This window comes from Capricornis sumatraensis, chromosome 3 (genome assembly GCF_032405125.1).
Source record: "Capricornis sumatraensis isolate serow.1 chromosome 3, serow.2, whole genome shotgun sequence".
NCBI classification, from domain to species: domain Eukaryota; kingdom Metazoa; phylum Chordata; class Mammalia; order Artiodactyla; family Bovidae; genus Capricornis; species Capricornis sumatraensis.
This window is the reverse complement of record NC_091071.1, coordinates 44,963,500-44,986,136: the sequence shown is the minus strand read 5'-3', so window position 1 is coordinate 44,986,136 and position 22,637 is coordinate 44,963,500. Positions and strand designations below refer to the sequence as shown.

General features: G+C 39.3%; 1 protein-coding gene and 1 pseudogene across 1 annotated transcript in view; one reads left to right on the top strand and one right to left on the bottom strand.

Annotated features, from left to right (window-relative positions):
- Positions 1-22,637, top strand: part of HERC2 (HECT and RLD domain containing E3 ubiquitin protein ligase 2) — a 242,029-nt gene that overhangs the window by 177,487 nt on the left and 41,905 nt on the right. Inside the window, exons 65-70 of the mRNA XM_068968361.1 lie at positions 3,903-4,074; positions 5,501-5,687; positions 6,246-6,386; positions 12,456-12,647; positions 15,315-15,468; positions 21,597-21,704. Of these exons, the coding sequence (XP_068824462.1) occupies positions 3,903-4,074; positions 5,501-5,687; positions 6,246-6,386; positions 12,456-12,647; positions 15,315-15,468; positions 21,597-21,704 (954 nt within the window). The remainder of the gene's footprint in view (positions 1-3,902; positions 4,075-5,500; positions 5,688-6,245; positions 6,387-12,455; positions 12,648-15,314; positions 15,469-21,596; positions 21,705-22,637) is intronic.
- LOC138075537 (NADH dehydrogenase [ubiquinone] 1 alpha subcomplex subunit 5-like) lies at positions 255-2,545 on the bottom strand (annotated as a pseudogene).

Genomic DNA, 22,637 nt, shown 5'->3' with positions numbered 1-22,637 from the left:
TTTGGGTGTTAGTTCTAAAAGGTCTTGTAGGTCTTCATAAAACCGTTCAACTTTAGCTTCTTCAGTAATTTGAATAGCTGCTCTATAAATCAAAAATTGATTCACAAGCCCCTGGTACCATAATCATCTGTTTTATCAAGTGTCCTAAATATGTTATATATCAGTTTTCTTGATCATAGATGAATATGAAAATATTTTTAGTATAAATGTTTTTGACTATATAGTTTCTCATGAAGACACTAGTCACTTAATGTTTATATTATCCATTTCCATTGGTTGGCAGGAGGCTCTTCCACTGAGGACTCCCATGTTTTCCACTCCACCATTTTTCTTGCAGACTTAATTCATTTTCAGCCTGAAAAATCACCTCTTCTAACCACTCTGAAGTTGCTCTTCTAATTTTATAACCTCTGGTTCTGTTTTAACTGTACCCAGCTTCTCATTTGTAATCTGTACTATGTACCTTCTGTATGGTGTGTTTTTAGAGGTTCATCCAAGAACATCCAAGAGTCTTTGTATACAATACTCTTAGCTTCTCATGTGGACTGTTAAACATAAGCCAGTCCCACAAGGCCAGTGGTCTTCTGTGGCCAGCCCACCGTGACAGCCCAGTTTTATATATTTTTCAGCTTTATTTTTGACATAAGGATTATTCTTTTTGTTCCTTTTTTGTTCTAGTTGCTTTAAAAAAAAAGAAAAAGCCAGTTAAGAACTCACCTCTCTGTTCATGATAGATACTGGGCTATAGTTTTCTATTAATGTCTCTGTCTGTCTGTCCTCACAGAATGAAGTGGTGTTTCCTTCTTGTTAGTTTTCTTCTTTGTATAGATTTGGTATTATTTCAGTAGAATTCATCAGTGAAGCAGTCTTGGCCTTGAGTTTTCTTTGTACAGTATTTTTAAACCACAAATTTAATTCCTTTAAGATTTAGGGCTAGCTGTTTCTTTTGTAGTAAGATTTGTGTCTTTGATGGAAGTTTAACTTACTGGCAAAAGTTGGTCTCAGTGTTTGCTTATTTTTCTTTTAATATTTGTAGACTCTGTAGTGGTGTTACTGTTCATTCCTTATATTGGTAATTGTATCTTCTTTTTCCAGTTTGTCTATAGCTTTATCAGTTTTATTAAGTTTTTTTAAAGAATAAGCCAACAGTTTCCTTGATTTTCCTTCATTGTTTTTCTGTTTTCTGTTTCACTGATGTTTAATCTTTATTCTTTTCTTCTAAGAAGCTTAGGTCATTGGCTTAGGGTCTTCCTAATTTTCTAGTGTAGATGTTTATTCTCCTTGAGTAATCGACACTGACATCATTATAACAGATTATCCTCTCATCCATTTGCTTTGAAATTAAGTTTGACTGATAAGAAAATAGGTACATGAGAAACTATGATATATTTTTTCCATTGTTTTTACTGTTAATCTACTGAAAAAAACTTGCTGGTAGGCAACATATAGTTGGATTTTGCTTTTTAATTTTTTATCTGCGACTCTCCAATTGGGGTCTCTACTTCACTCACATTTAATGTGATTATGAATGTATTTGTTTTCAATCAGTATCCTGCTATTTGTTTTGTATTATGTTAGTCCTAGCTGTTTATTGTTTTTTCTGTTCTTTTTCTGCCTTTCTTTGAATTAATTGTTCTTTTTGATGTTGTATTTTCTTCTTTGTTTTCTTTGAACTCTAACTTTTTGTGTTATTTTAGTGGTTGTTTTAGGAATTATGCACCTTTAATGTATCATAGTCTGCCTTTAGCTGATTCCTTTGTAGCTCAGTTGGTAAAGAATCTGCCTGCAGTGCAGGAGATTCAGGTTCGATTCCTGGGTGGGAAAGATCCCCTGGAGAAGGAAATGGCAACCCACTTCAGTATTCTTGCCTGGAGAATTCCATGGACAGAGGAGCCTGGTAGGCTACAGTCCATGGGGTTGCAAAAGCTGGACTCAGCTCAGCGACTGCACCATCGCCACCTGCAGGTGGGGTCACACTGTTTCATGTGCAGTGTGTGCCTCACACTCTGCTTCTGCCCTCCTGGTCTCAGTGCTACTTTTGTTATGCGTTTCTCTTTATGTTGTAAATGTTACAGTTGTTTAAACTAGTCTTTCTAAACATCAGGTTATCTATTTAAATGAGATAAGTAATAGGAAAAGAATATCTCTATATTTACTCGCAAAGTTACTCTTTCCAGTGTTCTTCATTTCTTTGTGGAGATCCTTTTTCCATCTGGAATCACTTTTCTTTTGCTTGAAGGAATTCTTTTTTTATGTCTTGTCAGCTCAGATCTGCGATTCTTCCTTTCAGCTTCTTATGGCTAAACTAGGCATTATTTTGCTTCATGTTTGCACCATATGTTAGCAGACTGTAAAATTTTAGGTTGAATTGTTTTCATTGAGAATTTGCTGTCATTCTTACCTTTGTTCTTCTGTACATAGCATGTCTGTTATCTAAGACTGCTTTTAGGATTTTCTTTTTATTTCCCTGGTTTTTATTTTCATGATTCAAGCACTTGTGGTTCATTGTGCTTCTTAGATCTTTGGGTTTTAAGTTTTCATCCATTTTGTAAAATTGTCAGTCACTGTTCTTCAAAAAAATTTTTTTCCGTGTACCTTTGGGAAGTCTAGTTCCATGTGTATTAGGACTCTTCAAGTTGTTCCACAGGTAAATGACATTGTTCATTTTTAAACTGTTTTTTCTGTGTTTCACATGAATAGTTTCTGTTGCTGTATCTTCACATGCACTCATCTTTGCTTCATTTTCATCTGCTGTTAATGTTACCACACTATTTAAATCTCAGACATCCTAGCTGCTTCTCTAGAAATTTGATTTGAGTATTTTTTTATCTTTCATGTCTCTGATTCTCTTTTGAACATATGGAATACAGATATAATAAGTATTTCAACTTAAGTTGTCTGCTGATGGTAATATGTATGTCAATTCTGGATTGTTTAGATCAGTTGATTTTTCTTCCTATTTCTGAGTTGAGTGGTATTTTCCTGCCTTTCTTCCAACATGGTAGCTTTTAGCTGGATGCCATACATTGTGAATGTTGCTGGAGATTCTTGTGCGTGTAATGAATCTTCTTGAGCTTACATACAGTTAAATTACTCTCAAAACAGTTTGATCCCCTTGGGTCTTTGTTTTGGATTTGTTAAGTGGATTCAGAGCTGATATTACTCTGGGACTAATAATTTCCTACCATTGAGTATTTTACTCAGTGCCTTGTGAATTATGAGGTCTTCCCTCTAGCTGATGGCAACAGGCAGTAGCCGGGACCTCTGTGTTCTCCTAGTCCTTTCATACAAGTTCTTTCTTTGTCTCTGAGTCATGCCCATTTATGTGGGCGTCTTATGAGTGAGAATGCCTGCATCTCCAGGGCACTCTCTGTGCAGCTTTTCCCTCTCTTATCCTGTCCTGTGAACTTTGGCCACACTGGATTCCCTGGCGCTGAGCTCAGCCTCCTCTTCTCACAGAGACCACTCAGCTCCATCTGGTTCTCTCCCTGTGTTCAGACCTGGGAACTCTTAGGGCAGTGAGCTGGAACTTACTAACACTGTATATGGTGAACATACTGTCTTCTCACCAATGTTGTGGATTTTTTGTTTTACTTTACATTTCATCGATAAGTAAATATAGATCGTTATCATAGTATTTTCATGGCTTATATATGTATAGAGTAAATTGTTGTAAGTACATTTCGCAAAAGCATTTACATAGTTTTGTAGTTATAGCAAACCTTCGCTATAGATGTTTGTTTTTAAACTATGAGAGATTATTAGTGAAACTAATATTTAATCTGTGAAATAGCAAAATGCAGATTGCAGTGTGCTTTGAAATGAAATGGAAAGGTCAAATTATAGAAACAGAGCAAACTCTGATCTTAAAAATTGAACTCAGTTTTATTTTACTTTTCCAGGTGTGCCTTCTGATGCTGATTCTTCTCCTGCCAGTAATAAAATCAATGGTGCAAATAATTCTAAACCAAATCGCCCTTCTCTTGCCAAGATTCTCCTATCATTAGATGGAAATCTGGCCAAACAACAGGCCTTGTCTCATATACTTACAGCATTGCAAATCATGTATGCCAGGTAGGCTTGTTTGCTAGCTTTTGACATCCCACAATTGTGTAAACTTTAGGTTTTTGTCATTTTTTGATGGAGAATGTTTGCTACTGTTTTTAAATACTGTGAGTTTTAGGTCATACACCCTTTGATAGTGAATGATGGTATCTTTATGCTTTTCTTTAATGGAGGTTGAAATATGAATTAGAAAATTGTTGAAGAACATTTTCATTATTCTTTATGGCCAATAAGCTTTATACCTGTTTTGGGGGGAAGAATTAGTTGATGCTTATATACAGTAATATTTAAGACAGTTATCTCCTTCACTCTTGATAAGGAGGATGTTTGATAATGTTGTCTTTTCCTCCATTTTGCTGCTGTTTTCATGCAGACTAAATAAATGGCCCATCAATCATTGTATTGTGGTTATGTATGTGATGAATAGAAATAAATACTTAGGGACATTCATTTAAACTAAAAGCTAACTTAGTCGTTGAGAGGACATTTAGTCTTCACTGGCTTGTGTGAGGCACCTTTGGTATCTGGCTTACAATAAACACGAAATCACTGTGGATGGTGACTGCAGCCATGAAGTTAGAAGATGACTGCTTCTTGGCAGGAAAGCTATGGCAAACCTAGACTGTGTATTAAAAAACAAAGACATCACTTTGCCAACAAAGGTCCATATAGTCAAGGCTATAGTCAAAGTCTTTCCAGTAGTCATGTACAGATGTGAGAGCTGAAGCATAAAGAAGGCAGAGCACTGAAGATTTGATGCTTTTGAACTGTGGTGCTGGAGAAGACTCTTGAGAACCCATTGGAGAGCAAAGAGATCAAACCAGTTAATCTTAAAGGAAATACATTCTGAATAATCATTGGAAGGACTAATGCCGAAGCTTTAATACTGTGGCCATCTAATGTGAATTCCAACTCACTGGAAAAGACTCTGATGCTGGGAAAGCTTGAAGGCAGAAGGAGAAGAGTGCAGCAGAGGATGAGATGGTTGGATGGCATCACTGATTCAATGGATGTGACCTTGGGGAAACTCCAGGAGATAGTGAGAGACAGGGAAGCCTCGTGTGCCTGCTGCCCATGGGGTCGCAAAGAGTTGGATATGACTTAGTGACCTAACAACAAAAAAACCCAAATTATCCTTAGACTCTTAACAACCAAGATTTCTCAGAGAAATCCAGAGGCTTATTCTGGTCTGATTTTTATGTTGGCAGTTTTTCACCTGTTATCACTATGGTCGTTCAGTAAATAAGATCAGGAGTAAGTATTTTAGGCAACAGATATATAGTAGTAACATTCAGTATTTTTCTAAAGCTCTCTTTTTATAGTCATCCTATAATAATGAGGGAACCCTTCAGTAAGCAGTTGCCCTGACCCCTGACTCTGCCATCCAGCAGAGGTAGATGCAGCTCACCACAGGCCTGGCTTTCCCTCCTGACAGAGACACCGTGGTCGGGGCCCTGATGCCGGCTGGCATGGTTGCCCCAGTGGAGTGTCCTTCCTTCTCCTCGGCACCCCCTTCTGATGTATCTGCCATGGTCAGTCCCATGAATGGAGAGGAGTGTGTGCTGGCTGTTGATATTGAAGACAGGCTGAGTCCAAATCCATGGCAAGAAAAGAGAGGAGAGGTAAAAAATGGTAAAGCAGTAAAGAAGTGTTTGATGAGGAAGTGAAAGGTAGCTCATTTGTGTCTTATAAAGTACAAGTCATTCTTTAACTTAATTCAGAATGTTTTTGTGTCTAGTACTGTGATTTTTGGCTTGAATTAGTATTCTGTTTAAAAGGAGCCTTTTAGTGTGTAGATGGGAATATTCTTTTAAAAAGTTGCTAAGTACAACACATAGTTGTTCATCTGTCATTCTGAAACTTGAACACTCTGAAAACTAAAGGTTTTTGTAATTTATTTTGGGGAAAAGCCCAGCTTGGAGAGATGTGTGCTCATTTTAGTTGTTTTCATGTGATTGCTTGTGAATATTAATAGGTTTTCCTGGGACATGAATATGCTTAACTTTGCAGGGCTGTCTCAGATTGCACTGGAGGTGGTAGCTGGTAATATAAATGTTTGTTATCTCTGTAAAATCTGGCATATTCCAGATGACCTAAGGGGTAAGTAAGCCTTTTGGAGTTAGATGGGAAGTGTGCCATGTTGCCAAGTTTCTCCTTTTTCTTATTCATTTTCAAACTAGATTATCTCTTCTGAGGATGCTGTGACCCCTTCTGCAGTGACCCCGTCTGCTTGCTCAGCTTCTTCTCGGCCGTTTATCCCAGTAACAGATGACCCAGGAGCTGCCAGCATCATTGCAGAAACCATGACCAAAACCAAAGAGGTCAAGGAGTTTTTTTCTTTAATGGTTTATTTTGAAATAATCTTAAATGTACACTCAAGTTGCAGAAATATTTCCTAGACATAGAACATGGTATACTCCTTTGTATTATCTACCTAGATTCTCCAATTGTGAGTGTTTCTAAACTGTTGGTGGGAGAGCTGCATGGCATAATCCCAGCCTTCCTTAAAGCTTCAGAGTGTGCTTTCTAATTATCAGGACATTGCCACTGATCAGGGACTATTTTCTGCCCCAGAGACCGACTCAGATTTTGTTCATTACAGGTCTAGAACCTGCCGAGGGGTGAGGGTTACCTCTTTTTGTTTTCAGTATGGAAGCATCCTTAAGTTCCTCTTTTTATAAGAAATGCCACAGGAATGATGCAGAATTCTTTTCAGTGCATTCTATTGAGGTGTGTGCATTGTTGATTTGCTGCATCACAGGTGATATTAATTCTTATTACTTCGTTAAATTTTTCTACAAGATTTCTCTATTGGAAGTTAATAAATTTAAAAAAAGCATGTGTATAGGTATTCCTGGGGAGATAATTTACTTTGGGACTATGTTACTAGCTTTCCCCTCATTACGTTTTCATCTGCCAGTTTTTAGTATCTCTTGATAATTCCATCTGGGTCCATTACTACAGTGATAATTGTCAAGTAGTGATTTTTCAGATTTCATCATTCCTTTTGGAATACCATTGTTGCTATTCTTCAGTAGGGAAGAACTTTCCATTTTCATCTCATCTTTCTGTTGGTATATATTCATGGAATTCTATTTTACTCAAATAATGATGTATATTACTATCATCATTTGACACCCAAATTGTCCCAGACTTGGCCTTTGGTAGGCCTTTCCATCTGGTTTGTCTTTCTGATGTGCCCCCATATTTCTTTGAGCACTTTACTTTATAGCACAGTCAGTTTAGCTCAGTCGCTCAGGCCTGTCTGACTCTTTGCAAGCCCATGAACTGCAGGACTCCAGGCTTCCCTGGCCATCACCAACACCTGGAGCTTGCTCAAACTCATGTCCATTGAGTTGGTGATACCATCCAACTGTCTCATCCTCTGTCGTCCCCTTCTCCTGCCTTCAATCTTTCCAGCATCATGATCTTTTTCAATGAGTCAGTTCTTCACATCAGGTGGTCAGAGTATTGGAGCTTCAGCTTCACTATCAGTCCTTCCAGGGAATATTCAGGACTGGTTTCTTTTAGGTTTAATTTCTTTGCAGTCCAAAGGATTCTCAAAGATTCTTCTCCAACACCACAGTTCAAAAGCATCAGTTCTTCAGTGCTCAGCTTTCTTTATGGTGCAACTCTCACATTTATACATGACTACTGGAAGAACCATAGCTTTGACTAGATGGACCTTTGTTGGCAAAGTAATGTCTCTGTTTTTTAATATGCTATCTAGGTTGGTCATAACTTTTTTCCAAGAAGCAAGTGTCTTTTAATTTCATGATTGCAGTCACCATCTGTGGTGATTTGGAGCCCCCCAAAATAAAGTCTCTCACAGTTTCCATTGTTTCCCATCTATTTGCCGTGAAGTGATGGGACTGATGCCATGATCTTCGTTTTCTGAATGTTGAGCTTTAAGCCAACTTTTTCACTCTCCTCTTTCACTTTCTTCAAGAGGCTTTTTAGTTCCTCTTCACTTTCTGCCATAAGGGTGGTGTCATTTGCATATCTGAGGTTATTGATATTTCTCCTGGCAATCTTGATTCCAGCTTGTGCTTCTTCCAGCCCAGCGTTTCTCATGATGTACTCTGCATAGAAGTTAAATAAGCAGGGTGACAATATACAGCCTTGACGTACTCCCTTCCCAGTTTGAAACCAGTCCATTGTTCTATGTCCGGTTCTAACTGTGGCTTCACGCCTGCATACCGATTTCTCAGGAGGCAGGTAAGGGGTCTGGTATTCCCATCTCCTTAAGAATTTTCCACAGTTGCTTGTGATCCACACATCAAAAGGTTTTAGCATAGTCTGTGAAGCAGAAGTAGATGATTTTCTTCAATTCTGAGATCTAGCAGATGTGGCAATATCTCTGCTTCCTCTGCCTTTTCTAAATCCAGCTTGTACATCTTGAAGTTCTCGGTTCATGTACTGTTGAAGCCTAGCTTAGAGAATATTGTGCATTACTTTGCTAGCATGTGAGATGAGTGCAGTTGTGCAGTAGTTTGAACATTATTTGGCATTGCCTTTCTTTGTGATTGGCATGAAAACTGACCTTTTTCTAGTCTTGGCCACTGCTGAGCTTTCCAAATTTGTTGGCATATTGAGTGCAGCACTTTAACAGCATCATCTTTTAGGATTTTAACTGGCTCAACTGGAAGTCTGTCACCTCCACTAGCTTTGTTCATAATGATGGTTCCTAAGGCCCACTTGGGTTCTCACTCCAGGATGTCTGGCTCTAGGTGAGTGATCACACCATCGTGGTTATCTGGGTCATTAAGATCTTTTTGTATAGTTCTTCTGTATATTCTTGCCACCTCATCTTAATAGCTTCTGCTTCTGTTAGATCCATACTGTTACTTTTCTTTATTGAGCCCATCTTTGCCTGAAATGTTCCCTTGGTATCTCTGATTTTCTTGAAGAGATCTCTAGTCCTTCCCATTCTACATTTTCTTCCATTTCTTTGCATTTATCACTGAGGAAGCCTTTCTTATCTCTCTTTGCTATTCTTTGGAACTCTGCATTCAGATGGGTATATCTTTTTTTTTTCCTCCTTTGCCTTTCACTTCTCTTCTTTTATTAGCTATTTGTAAAGCTTCCTGAGACACCGTTTTGCCTTTTTACACTTCTTTTTCTTGGGGATGGTTTTGATCATGGCTTCCTGTACAATGTTACAAACCTCCTTCCATTGTTCATCAGGCAGTCTGTCTGTCAGATCTAATCCCTTGAATCTGTTTGTCACTTCCACTGTTTAATCATAAGGGATTTGATTTGGTTCTTGCCTGAATGGTCTAGTGGTTTTCTCTACTTTCTTCAGTTTAAGTCTGAATTTTGCAATAAGGAGTTCATGATCTGAGCCACAGTCAGCTCCCCATCTTGTTTTTGATGAATGTATAGAGCTTCTCTGTCTTTGGCAGCAAGGAATGTAGCCAAATGGTGATGTCCGTCTGATTTCGGTATTGATTATCTGGGTGATGTCCATGTGTAGAGTCAGCTCTGGTGTTGTTGGAAGAGGGTGTTTGCTACGACCAGTACATTCTCTTGGCAAAACTCTGTTACCCTTTTTGTATTCCAGGGCCTAACTTGCCTGTTGAATTGCTTTGCTATTTTGTTAAGGATTTTTGTACCTATATCTTCTCCTAATTTGCATTAAAGCATAATACTGATGAGCTAGGCAGTGTTCCTCTTCTGTTTGTAGGAAGAGTTTGTGAAAGATTGGTGTCAATTCTTTAAATATTTGGTACAATTTTCTCTGTTCGAACATATTCTCATTATTCTCTTATTTTGTTGTTTACTGCACAGCACAGAATTCTAGGTTCATCAAGATGTTTTATGCTGTAGCCCAGAAATCCTAATTCTCCAAAAAATCATGGTTCTTTTTCTTGGAGATGGTATTTCAAAGCCAAGATCTGAAATATCTTTGGTTTTCTATGGCAGGAAGTGCAGTTCATTTCCTTTCTTACTGGGCAGAGCTAGAAAATATGTGTGTATATATGCTTTCAAGAAGTTATGCATGTTAATATTTATTTTGGTATATACCTACATATATTGAAAACCACTGGTTCACAGCAGTACAGTCAGTACTAATAACTGCAGAGGGTTCATTCTAGTTTCTTCCTTTTCTTTATTGATCATGCTATTCTCTGAAAGTGAGGAATCTGGCTCCTGCTATTGACAGTTTAATAACTTCCCCTCAGGTAGCCGCCTTCTCATTTGGCTGTCTCTCCTCACACATATGGATATCCTCCTTCCCCTGCATAGCTTCTGGCACTCAAAACCCAGTCTGCCTGTGCAGGGATGACCTCTCCTCCTGCTTGACCCACTCCTGTCCCCAATGCCAGCTGGCCTCAAGCAGGAACACTTTCCACTTGGCTTGGCTCTGCCACATTGTGGCCTCCCCTCCGTTGTGGATGACCTCCCAAGCCTACTCAGGTGCTCCTCTTCCCAGGCCATCTCATCCTGCTCACGTGGTCTCCATCGCCAGCCTATTCCCCTTGTGAATAAGCATATTATTTTAAATTACATTTGGAACTCTTGATTTATTATGCTGTCACTAGTGTCAAAAATATATGCTATGGAAAATATTCATAACCTGTAGTAATAAGAAAATTGATATTTGTAAATTAGATGTCTGGACTCAACTTGTGATATTTGGCAATCTCCTAAGGTGAGGTTTTAATGCAGAAATTACTCTGAATTATTCCAGATTTTTTCTTTTAGGTAGAAGAAAGATGGTATAATTTCTTTCTTACCAATTTATTTATGAGGCATAGGCATTATCCAGGTTATAGCCTGAAATTACTATCATTTCAGTTTTGTTTGATTCATTAATAACAGGAAAGTAATTTTCATGTTAGTTTTGGGCACAGTGGTCAAGAATCCGCCTGCTAATGCAGAAGACACAAGAGATGGAGATTTGATCCCTGGGTTGGGAAGATTCCCTGGAAGACGACATGGCAACCCACTCCAGTATTCTTGCCTGGGAAATCCCATGGACAGAGGAGCCTGTCTGGCTATACAGTCCATGGGGTCACAAAAGAGTCAGACATGACTTAGTGACTAACAACAGCACGATTATGTAGCTAGTGATTTTATTTTTCAGCAATTCCTTTGGATTTGTTCTCTATTTTTTTCTTTAAACAACGCCACCAAAAAAATGTTAGGTATTATTTCAAATAAGACCAAAGATGTTATATATGATTAATATATTCCACTGAATGTTTTTGCTAGTCTTCAGTGAATGAGATTCTGGAGTGTCTTCATTTCTGATGCACTTCACTTGCTGATTCCCTGTGTCTTCACTTGAAGATGGGAGCAGGGTCTGTTTCTTTTAAGGGAGAAACCATGCTCCTACCTCAGAGCTGTGGTTTCCAGGGCCAACTTGAGCATTGATGGAATCTGCACATTGTTCGGATCACATTCCCCTAAAGACTTCTAAGTAGGGCTTGTGCTTTCCCTGGCTTATTTCTGTTTCTGAAAACCACTGACAGTGATTTCACTGAGATCCAGAAAGCAAGCGAGAAGAGAAGAGACACTTGTAGCATCTTGTTAATTCCCTGGAGAGCTAGCCTCTGCCTAGGAAACAGGAAGGGCTCAGGTCTCTGATACCCACTCCCTCTAAGCTCAGAAGCTGTTGGATCTCCCTGTTACTTTCTGTAAGCCAGACCCCACTGCCAACCTTTAAGAGGCTCCTTTGTGGTGCCAGCAGGCTGTGGGGTGATTGTCCTGGGCAGGAAACCCTCATGACGTGGGATTGTGTCGGGTCAGTGATGCTGTCACAGGCAAACAAGCAATTCCTTTTTCTGCTGATGTGGAAAGAGGTAAATAATCACACATGTGGTTTGTTTTAACTGACATACTGTGAATGAGAAGTAAAAAGGGAGTACTGAGAAGACTATTTTCTTCTTAACAGTACCTAAGGAACAAGAGATTATGAGCAATGTTTATATGTCAAAAAGTCCGTTAAGTAATATTCTGAGAAAGAATTGTGAAGCTGATCGAGGCAAAAGTTGTAAAAGTATAGTGTACAAATGCAGTTGATGGAAGACTCCCAGACATACCCTGTGGTGGTAGGTTTTACATGGTGAGATTTCATTTGAAGTCTCCCCTTGAAACACACGTCAGATATGATGTTGGTCACAGTATATATTGTCATTTCTTCATAGTTTAGGCATTCCTTTTGACAGCTGCTGTTGGTAATTTGTAAAATAGTTGATTGATTTTGAAAGCATAGTACAAGGTGATGTAGATTTAGGGGCTTGTTATTTCTTATTCTAGTATTTCATGGTCATAAATACCTTAGAAGGTTCCTTATTCATCATTGGTAATCATGTATCCTTTGAGTTCTTGACTGTTTGTCTCTTAATATACTATTCCTCATTTTAATTGTTGAACTTTTTTAGGATGTTGAAAGCCAGAATAAAGTGTCAGGCCCAGAACTTCAGTCCTTGGATGAATTCACCAGTTTGTTGGTTGTGGATGACACACGTGTCTTGGTGGACCTGCTCAAGCTGTCTGTGTGTGGCCGGGCAGGGGACAAGGGCCGGGATGTGCTTTCAGCAGTGCTGTCTGGCATGGGCACTGCCTACCCCCAGGTGAGCTGCAGTGGGGTGGGTGGGCTGGAGGTGCTGCTGCTGTCTTGTGCTTGAAGGAATTCTGGTGAAGATGAGTCCCTTCTGTTATCTGTACTGAGTTGCTCCTCAGTTTGCCTTTTAACATTGTTTTAATAGTTTAGAATGTAGAAATTTCTAGTTTTTGCAAAGTCAGATCTGCCAAATTTTTTCATTTATGGCTTCTGGATTTCGTATCATGGTGTAAATATGGTATGAGCATGACATTGTTTAAGAAATCTTCTCAGGTTTCTTTTAATCATTTTTGTTTTCATTTGTTATTTTTTATTGGAATATAATTGCTTTACAATGTTGTATTTTTGTTATACAAACATCATGAATCAGCCATATATGTATATATGTCCCCTCCCTCTTGAGGTTCCCTCCCACCACCTCATCCCACCTCTCTAGGTCACCACAGAGCACCAAGCTGAGCTTCATTTGTTATTATATTTACCTTTTTGAACCATCTGGAATTTATCTTGATATAGGGGATAAAGCAGGGATTCAGTTTTAGTTTCTCCTAGACAGCAAACATGTTGCAGCAACATAATTTATTGACTAAATCCATCTTCTTCCCAGTGACTTGAAGGCCACTCTTATTGTACTGTAAACTTCTGTACTTATTTGGGTCCTTTACAGACTTTTTTTGGTCCCATTATGCTAGTTTTTATGCTTTACTGTTGCAGTATCTTAACTATTAACTCTTTAAAGTAGATTTTAATATTTGGTAGCATGGGTTCTGTAGTATTTTCTGCCATGATGATGGTCTGTACCTGAGCCATCCAGTGTGGTGACTCCTAGCCACATATGGCGCTTGAGCTCTTGAGATGTAGCTAGTGCACCTGAGGCACTGACGTTTTCATTGTATTTCACTTTAAGTTCGAACAGCTGCATGTGGCTAATGTCAGGTATAAAGTCAGTATCATAGCAGTGTACCTTAGAAGTGAAATCATCAGTTCTGAAGCCCTCGGGCTTCCTTAAGGACGCTTGTTGCTTCTCAGCAGCTTTCCTCCACTTCAGAGCTGGCTGTGTCAGGAGTGATGCTGTGTGCCCTGTGCAGTTGAGCCACCTGTGTTTCATTTCCGTCCTACCACCAAAACCATAAAGTACTTAGGAAAGGTTGAGCGTTCTTGAAATCGTAGTAAATAATTGGGTAGATATTTTAGGGGCTTGTTATTTCTTAATCATATTCAGGAAGAACTGAAAGGTTATAGGTTTCCTACTTCGTAGTTTTTCAAGGCAAGTTACTTGGCGTAATTCTGAGAGATTAAATCAAAGTGAATTTCCATAAGGAAAATATTAATGTTTTTACAAGTATATTGCATTTGTGAGAGGAAAAGATGGAATGAGAACGTGGATTTAAAGTAATAATACCTAGAATTTGTTGTAAACATATCTTCCAGGTCCCTTTCTTGGTGCATTCTCTTAGTACAGAGCACAGGCTTTCCCTTTGTTTACAGATGAGAAAACTGAAGCTCTCAGTGGTTGTTACTCCCTCAAAGACACTCAGGTGTCTGGTGGATGGGAGAAATGATTGTAAACTCTTGAGGGTAGAACCATATCTATGACTCCTCTGTCACCCTCTTTTCAGAGTTTATTTGCCTCTCCTGGGGTACTGGCTGTCTTTGCAGAAGGTGTTAAAGCCCAGAAGACCTCTGCTAGGCTGTGCATTAAGAGTTAGATGACATCAACATCTCAAATTCAAGGGGAGACAGAAACAGAGATGGGGATTTTCTTCCAACTTTCCTGGCCAGTGTCAGGATGCTACTCTTATGCCCCATCCTGATCTAGTATTTGAGACTCTTTAAACTAGAAAAACTTTTGTATTCATAATTATAAAACCTAAATTATGGCAATGATTATAGTTTGTCATTAATGAAACTTCCTACTAAGATAACTTTTATTATCTAAATACAAGGAAAAATAGATTAAAATAATTTCTGAAAGAGTAGAGAATGGTTTCATTAAGTTTTTATAAATTTTAAAACTTTGGAAGTTAATTATTATAACAACATATTGTTTGTTTTTAAAATAGCAATCAAAATATAATCACCAGTATTGACCATTTAAGTGGTGTGAATCACTAAAATTTTGAAATGAAATCTGAACATGAATTGTTGGGCTGTATGGTGTGGGAGCTGACCCTAAATTTGTCTTGGGTCAGGAGACACCACTGGTTGTCTCATTTCAGGTGTTGTCTACCACTGTTCAGCCTGGATAGCTGGGGCATTCCTCTCTATTCCTGCCCCTCTTGCTTGACCCCCATGCCTTCTGGGATCTTGGTCAATTTTATCACCTTCTACTCCTTGCTTGAAAGTTTTGTTCCTGGGCAGATTTTCCTCACTAGGACGTAACCTTGTCTTGACGTGAAGAGAAAGTGTTGAGATCACAGGCGTTTCATTTCATCAGTTGGCATGTATTGGGTGTTTTGTGTAGGTGCTTTCTTATTACTTGTACATAGATCTCTCCAAGCTTCACAGCACCCCTGCGAGTTCTGCTATCATGATTTTATCGGTGAGGAAACCGAGCCCTGATTTATAGTAGAGTTCTCAAATTCCCAAGCTCTCCGTGCCCCCGTCCCTATGGAAAGAACTGAACTGGGCAGGCATCCTGATGTCTTCCTGCTTTGTCCCCTGCTTCCCCCGACAGGTGGCAGATATGTTGTTGGAGCTCTGTGTCACCGAGTTGGAGGATGTGGCTACAGACTCACAGAGTGGCCGCCTGTCCTCTCAGCCTGTGGTGGTGGAGAGTAGCCATCCCTACACGGATGACACTTCGTCCAGCGGCACAGTGAAGATACCAGGTACTGAGGGCTGGCCCCGGGGAGGAGACGGGGTCATATAAAAGCTGCCTGCAGAACAGCTTCATTTCTGCCATTGCATCAGTTGAAGCAGCTGTCCGTGTTTCACAGAGAAAAAGGGACAGAATTGCTTTAGAGTCACTTTCCCCACCTTTTCTAGAAACCTCACTTACCCAAAACATGATACAGGAAACTGTGCAAAGTAAATGTTTAGCTTAATGCTTATTAGGTGGATGCCTTAGCTGCCAACACTCAGATCTAGAAGCAGTCTTCTGCCTATGCCCAGAAGCCTTCCTTGTGTCGCCCCCTCTAATGTGACACTGTCCTGGCTTGTATTTCTGGACAGTTTCTATTACCCAAGTGTGCACTCTCATCTTAACTCTCTTAATTAAACAGTTTCCATCTTTTAAGTATCTTTAAACCTGTAGTTTCTTCCTTTTTTTTCAATAATTGATCCCTGCTGCACTTTCACCTGTTCCTCCGTCCTGTTTTTCTACAGATTACCCCTGATTCATCGGCCTGGTTAGTTCAGCCAGGCCCTCTGACAGGACAGTTAGTTCTTGTGATCCAGCATCTGGAAGCATCTAGTATCTGCTTGTCTTTCCTTTTGTGATGGTAGCGGCTACTGATGCTCATTAACCTGAGGCCATTAAATCCATTGGTGGTTGCAAAATGGTGCTATTCTAATTATTTCATTTCTTTCTTATTTATTAGCTAGATTACTTTATACAGGGACATTTTCCCTGATCCTTTGGTTGGTTACCCAGGAGTACTGTTTGTATAAGAAAGGCAGGATAAAAGCTTGATTCTTTTCTTCTTTTTACATTTTCATGAGAATGAACACATCATTCTTTGAAGGTGATCAGTTATTTTGGGTTTTTTTCGCTGAGCCTTACAGCCTTTGGGATCTTAGTTTCCTGGCCAGAGACTGAACCCAGGCTGACAGATAGGGAAGCACCAAGTCCTGAACACTAGATAGTCAGAAAAGTACCTATTTTTCCTTTTATATCATGAACCCATGGTTTTAAACATGTATGATGGGCTTTAATCCATTATGACTATTGTCCTCTTGAAGCTCAAATTATCGGATCTCCAGACATTGAGCTCCTTGTTGCGTTTGGCTCTTGGCAGTGATTCTTATGGTCCAGTGGTAATGTCCTTGTAGTCTGATAAGACAAGATGCTTTAGGCTTGTCATGTAGTTTCTCCTCTCCATCTGGAGTCTACCCTGGAGTCTTTTAGTGGAGATGGCATTTTAGATCACTGGGCTGTTGTTGTTTCTAGACTTTTTCAGTGGATGGAGACAAGGTAAATAAGTGGACAGTGAAACTGACTGACTGACCGACTTTCTTTTGAGTTCATAATGATACGATAGATCCAAATTCACAGCTACATGTTTCTGTTTATACTTAACCTCTTCTGTTACGTCCGTTGTTTCTTTTCTCCCCGCCAAATCCTGATTCTAAGACAGAGGAATGATAGAATATCTCATAATTACGTATTTGCTTTATCCCACATCACAGGCACAAAAGACTCAGGGTTCTAGTCTAACACTACTATATATGTATATGGCTGCTGAAAATAGTTAACAAAACTTTTTCTTGGTTTCTTGCTCTCTTCATTTTTGCAATTTGATTAGATTGGTCATACTATGAATCCCAGAGCATAATAGCTATTGCATACTCTGCTTTCTCCCTGTTAATCTTCATTCAGTTCTAGTTGTCTCCTTCCTTACTGATTGTCTGAAGCTCACTCTCTTGTCAGTTCCTCAGCAAGGCTCAGAGGATGACAGTCCCAACATGAGTCAGCTTGTTCTAAGAGTTGGTTGCCCACATTTGAAAGTTAGTTTTATTGATTAGCATATTTTCCTCCTGTGAAAGTTTGTTGTTGTAAGTGTTATAAGTGACATTCTCAGATAAGAGTTTGTGCCCCTTTAAAATGTTGGATGGTTTCGAGTCTTGTCTTTCAAGACAATTTTTTTTGCATTACAGTTTGTGGTATTTGTTTGCAACCTTGTTTCAATTGTTTTTTTCATGGATATGTGATTGTTACCTTGTGTTGGATGCCTTTTAGAGTCAATATTGGCTACTTCCTTTCCTCCTGTTTGTCTCAAAGCATATCTTTTGTGTTTATTTGCCCCTATGTTCTTTCTAATTTAATTTTTATTTCTGAAGTTTAAAAAATTCTTTACTAAACTTTATAATTTAGTGTTTTCTCCTAATTCTTATTTATATTTTTCTTTCATATCATGTATCATTTTCCTAATTTCTTTTAGTTTGGTTTGAAATAATAGATTGCATTTTTCATGTGTTTTGTGGGCACATCTTTCTGGCTTGCCTTCATTGTCTATAGGAGAATGTTATTCTATTCTTATTCTCTCTTTTGTAATAATAACTTTATATTGTATTTGACCTCGATAATTTTATCCTGATCATTTTTATGTGAAATTAGTTTTCTTAACTTTTTAGAATGAGATGGGATTTACAAAAGCTTCTTTAACTTTGAACTCTTAATCTCTCATAGTGTAAATTAAGCAAAAGATAATTCCACTCAGCAGTTACCTAAGACAAAGTCTAGTGTACCTCTTCCTCTTTTCTGTTTCTCTCTTACTTGATATCCAGTCTGCCCGCAAGTCCTAACATTTCTACTTTAAAAATATATTTCAGATTCAGCCATTTATCACCATTCTGAATCATTCTGGGCCCAACCATATAGTTTCACCTGGTTTATTATACTAACTCATATACTAGTATAATATAAATGTTCTATTTGTACTTCTCACCTTCTGTGTCTCCCAGAATCAACTCCTTACATGACAACCAGAGAGATTCTCTTAAAGTGAGTCAGAATATACTGGTGCTCTGCTTAAAATCTACCAGTGCACCCCTGTAACCTTAAAATAAGGCTCAGATCCTTGATGGTGGCCTGTGCAACTTCCCATGAACCTTGTTTGCCTCTCCAACAGCATTCCCTTCCTCTTTACCTGTCTCTCCTGGCCCCTCCACATCATTTATGGTGGCCTTTATATATGTTCCAGGGATAGGCCATTTGTCTCACTTTGTACTTGGCATCTGCCTGAAGTAGTATTCTCGTAGGCAGTTAGTTACGGGTTTCTGATCATATCTCCCCTGCGGAGGGAATCCTTTCCTTGCTACACTAGAACAGCGTTTCCCAAATTTTGTTTCATAGACTTCCTTCTTCAAATCAGTTATACTTGGTGACATTTAACAGACATCACCTGTTTCTGTCTTATGCTAGAACAGGGACTAGCTGGAGTTAATGTTATATACAAGGGATGAGAGTGGAAATCCTTACCTTGTTCCAGTAGAGTGAATACATATCATTCTCTTAGCATTAGGTATGTTAACAATAAATTTTTCATACATGCCTTTATCAGGTGGAGGAAACTTTCTCTTCCTAGTTTGTGGGGGAAATTTTATCATGAATAAGTGGTGGATTTTATCAAATGATTTTTCTGTGTATTGACATACTGTTTTCTGTATTAATCCTTTATTAGTGTGGCATGTTGTGTGAATCAGTTTCTGGATATTCAACTTGTATTGCATTTCTAGACAAATCATAATTGTCTACAATGTATAATCTATAGTATATGTTGCTGGGTTTGGCTTGCTAATATTTTGTTAAGGATTTTTTTAACCTATTTTCATGAATAGTGTCAGTTTGTGGCTTTCCTTTCTTTTTATTTTTTTATTAAAAACTTCAAAATTGATTTATGTAGCTTTCCTTTCTTGTAATATCTTGATCTCATTTTGATATTAGAGTAATACTGGCTTTACAGATTGAATTGCAGCATGTTCCCTTCTCCTCTAGTCTCTGAAAGAGTTTTTGTAGGGTAGGTATTCTTCCATAAACATGAAAACATATTTACAGAATATGTTTTCTGTATAAAATAAAGCAAAAGTAAAAATGAAAACTCCCTCACTTGTATCTCCTCTGTTCTCACTGCTACAGCACTCTACTTCTGACATCAGACATGTGAGGGTTTCCACACATCATGCAGCTGTGCAAAATCAGTGGGTGTCCTGCAGTTTAACTCAGTCCTGACACTAGGTTAATGGCTTAAGTCCCACCAAGACGGCACCCACTTCAAACGCCAGTCAGAAGTCCAAATTCTTACCTATGCTGCCTGCTGACTTTCTGTGAATCAGAGGTTTCCACAGCCTCTTCCTAAAGTTCAGTTGATTTCCTCTAGCAACTCACAGAACTCACAGAAACATTTACTTACGTTTATTAGTTTATTGTTAGTTCAGTTCAGTTCAGTTGCTCAGTCATGTCCGACTCTTTGCCACCCCATGGAGTTTATTATAAAGGACATGACAAAGAATACAGATGAACAGCCAGATAAAGAGGTATGTAAGAGTTCAAGATGGTAGGTAGTCTTGTTGATATCTTCTGTATCTTTACAGATTTTTCTGTCTATTTGTTCTGTCAGTTGTTGAAGGCTAACTTTTGAAATCCCCAGTTGTAATCGTGGATTTGCCTACTTTTTTCATTTATATTTGTTTTTTTGTCATGTATTTTGGGGCTTTGTTCAGACCTAAAAGAAGCAGAAGAGATTAACAGGAGACAGCAAGAATACACAGAACTATACAAAAAGGTCTAAGGACCCAGAGTCATTGTTACCATATTTTCCTTTGTTATCATGTTTTCACTGTTTGCGTGAATTCTTTGAACATATTTATTATAGTTTTGAAGTCATTGTCTACTCAGTTCTGCATTTGGCCCGTTAGGGTCAGTTTCTGTTGTCTGATTTTATTCCCACATATGGCTCACATTTTTCAGTGTTTTTGCATATCTCATTATATTTTGTTGAAAACTTAAAACATTTTAGATTCTGTTGGAGTCTGAGTTTTTAAAAAAGATTTGTAATTGTTGCTGGGTTTCTATGGTTGTTTTGTGTATTTCTTTTGTAAGATGCCTGGAATTACTCTCTAAAATCTCTCCTCTGTGTCACATATTCACTGATATCCTAGCTTACTTTTTAATTTTGATTTGTGTTTTCTAGCCTGACTTTTAGGGTTTGTTCCATATCTGCTTGATTTAGCCTGCTTATTTCCCCGTCTGTGGATGGGTCTCTGTGGGTGGAAGCAAGGGAGGGCATGGAAATCAGTGTTTTGGCAGTTTTCCTGTGTGTGTGTGTGCGCGCGCACACACACGTGCACAGGCACACGCACACCCAACTTTCTGTTTTCTTGAGGACATGTGCCTCGAGTCACCCAGTCGTCCATGACATTTTCATTGAGCCCTTCTCTGTTCTCTGACTTCTAGAATCTTCTTGTTAGATTTCTGGCTAGTTCTCGTGTCTGATACTCCCCAGCTACACCACATTCTCGAGCCAGCAAAGATGCAAGCTTTTCTGTATGTCCTCAGTTACCCTCCCGACTCTCTGACTTTTAGGATCTCTGCCCAGGCACTGCCCTGCTCTGCACCAGTTAGCATGAGGTCACTGGAGACAGAGTCCCATCCTGGTAAAGTGGAGCTACAGCTGCACGGGGCAACCCTAGGCGAGAATACATAGGCTCTCACTGTCCCTGCCTGAGTTGGGCAGCTTTTCCGTGAATGAACTCTTCTCAGTTTGTTTGCCTTGAATTGATTTGAAGAGCCCTGGGATCATTGTTTCTTACTATTTTGAGTGATTTTATAGTTATTTTGCCAACCTTTTCCCTCCACCATAACCCAGGTCATAGCCTTCACTGATTCTTTTCTAAGCTAATTTGTCCCAGAGAAGACTCTAGATCTAATGCTAAATTCTTGGTGGACATGATTTTATATGGCTTTTAAAATGTGGGGTGGAGGGGGCAGGATAATAAAGCTTGGTCTCCTGGTTAGGGCTGTAGCATGAAAATTTTTCCAGAAGTGAGACCACAAAATCAGTTGGCCAAGTGAGAGTGTCTTCTATTGTTTCATCATGGGTGAAATATTTTGTGGGAGGCAGAGTTGGAGTGAGAGGAGTCCTTATTTTTTGAGGTTAGTTCTTCCTGACTTTCTGCTTTTCGGTAGCTGTTGCACATCATTTTACACTCACTGCTTCTGTGTGATATGGTTTTGGCCCTGTCTGTGGTATGTTGACTTGGGAGCGTTACCTTGTTTTTGTGCCTACTTGTCCTCCAGGTGCAGAGGGACTCAGGGTGGAGTTTGACCGGCAGTGCTCCACCGAAAGGCGCCATGACCCTCTCACAGTTATGGATGGTGTCAACAGGATTGTCTCCGTGCGGTCAGGTAGGAAGAAGAGTTGAGCTTGCTTTTGTAGAAAAGAACCATTAGAACATTACTGCTTCATTCTCATGTGCGACTTCATGAGAGAACGATAAGTGACCTAACTGCAAAATACTCGAGGTTTTATGTTTTCCCCCTGTGCTTTCAGTAAAATGATTTAAAGTGATGCATGTACCTCCCCACTGATGGGTGGGATTACTGGTGTCCAGTGCGACTGCCGGTCCTTTTGGGGGGCACTGGTTGTCAGGAGGGCCCAGTCTTACCTAGACAGTGGAGATGGTGCTGTAAGGTGTTTGGGAGTGTCAGACTCATGCACGATAAAGGTTGACATACTACAAGGCTTCTTAAAGGTTTTATTTTTTAATTGATTGTTGTGAGGAGGTAGGCTCCCCACTGAGTAAGTGTTGTGTGTGCCTGGTGGACAGTACTGGAGTAGATGGGAGGGGTCTCCTTTGGGCCTCTCCCTGCTCTGATGTGCTCTGTGAGATTGAACAAGAGCGAATCACTCTGTCTAGGGGCTTGTTAAATACCCTTCACTGGGTTTTTTAGAATCATCGGTGTAGGTGTATGTGTGTCTATGTGTGCAGATCTCTTCAGATATCTTTATTCTTCATCTGGAGCCAGGGTCAACAAATGTTTCCTAACATAACTACTCCCCTCTGCCTTTGTAGCAAAAGCAGCCACAGACCAAATATAAATGATGGGCCTGGCTGTGTGCCAGTAGAATTTTACTCACAAGAGGTTACTTTGGATGAAGTGGTATCACAGATGAGCATGGATTTTTTTTTTTCTGGCAGTTTGACAGATGTCACTGTAGTATGCAGTAGTCTTCTGACATGTTTTCAGTTTCTCTGCTTCCAACAGGATCCCTTCCAGGCTACTCCCACACTGCTGCCTGATGACTCCTCTAAGGGGAAGTTCAGTTGGGGTGGAACA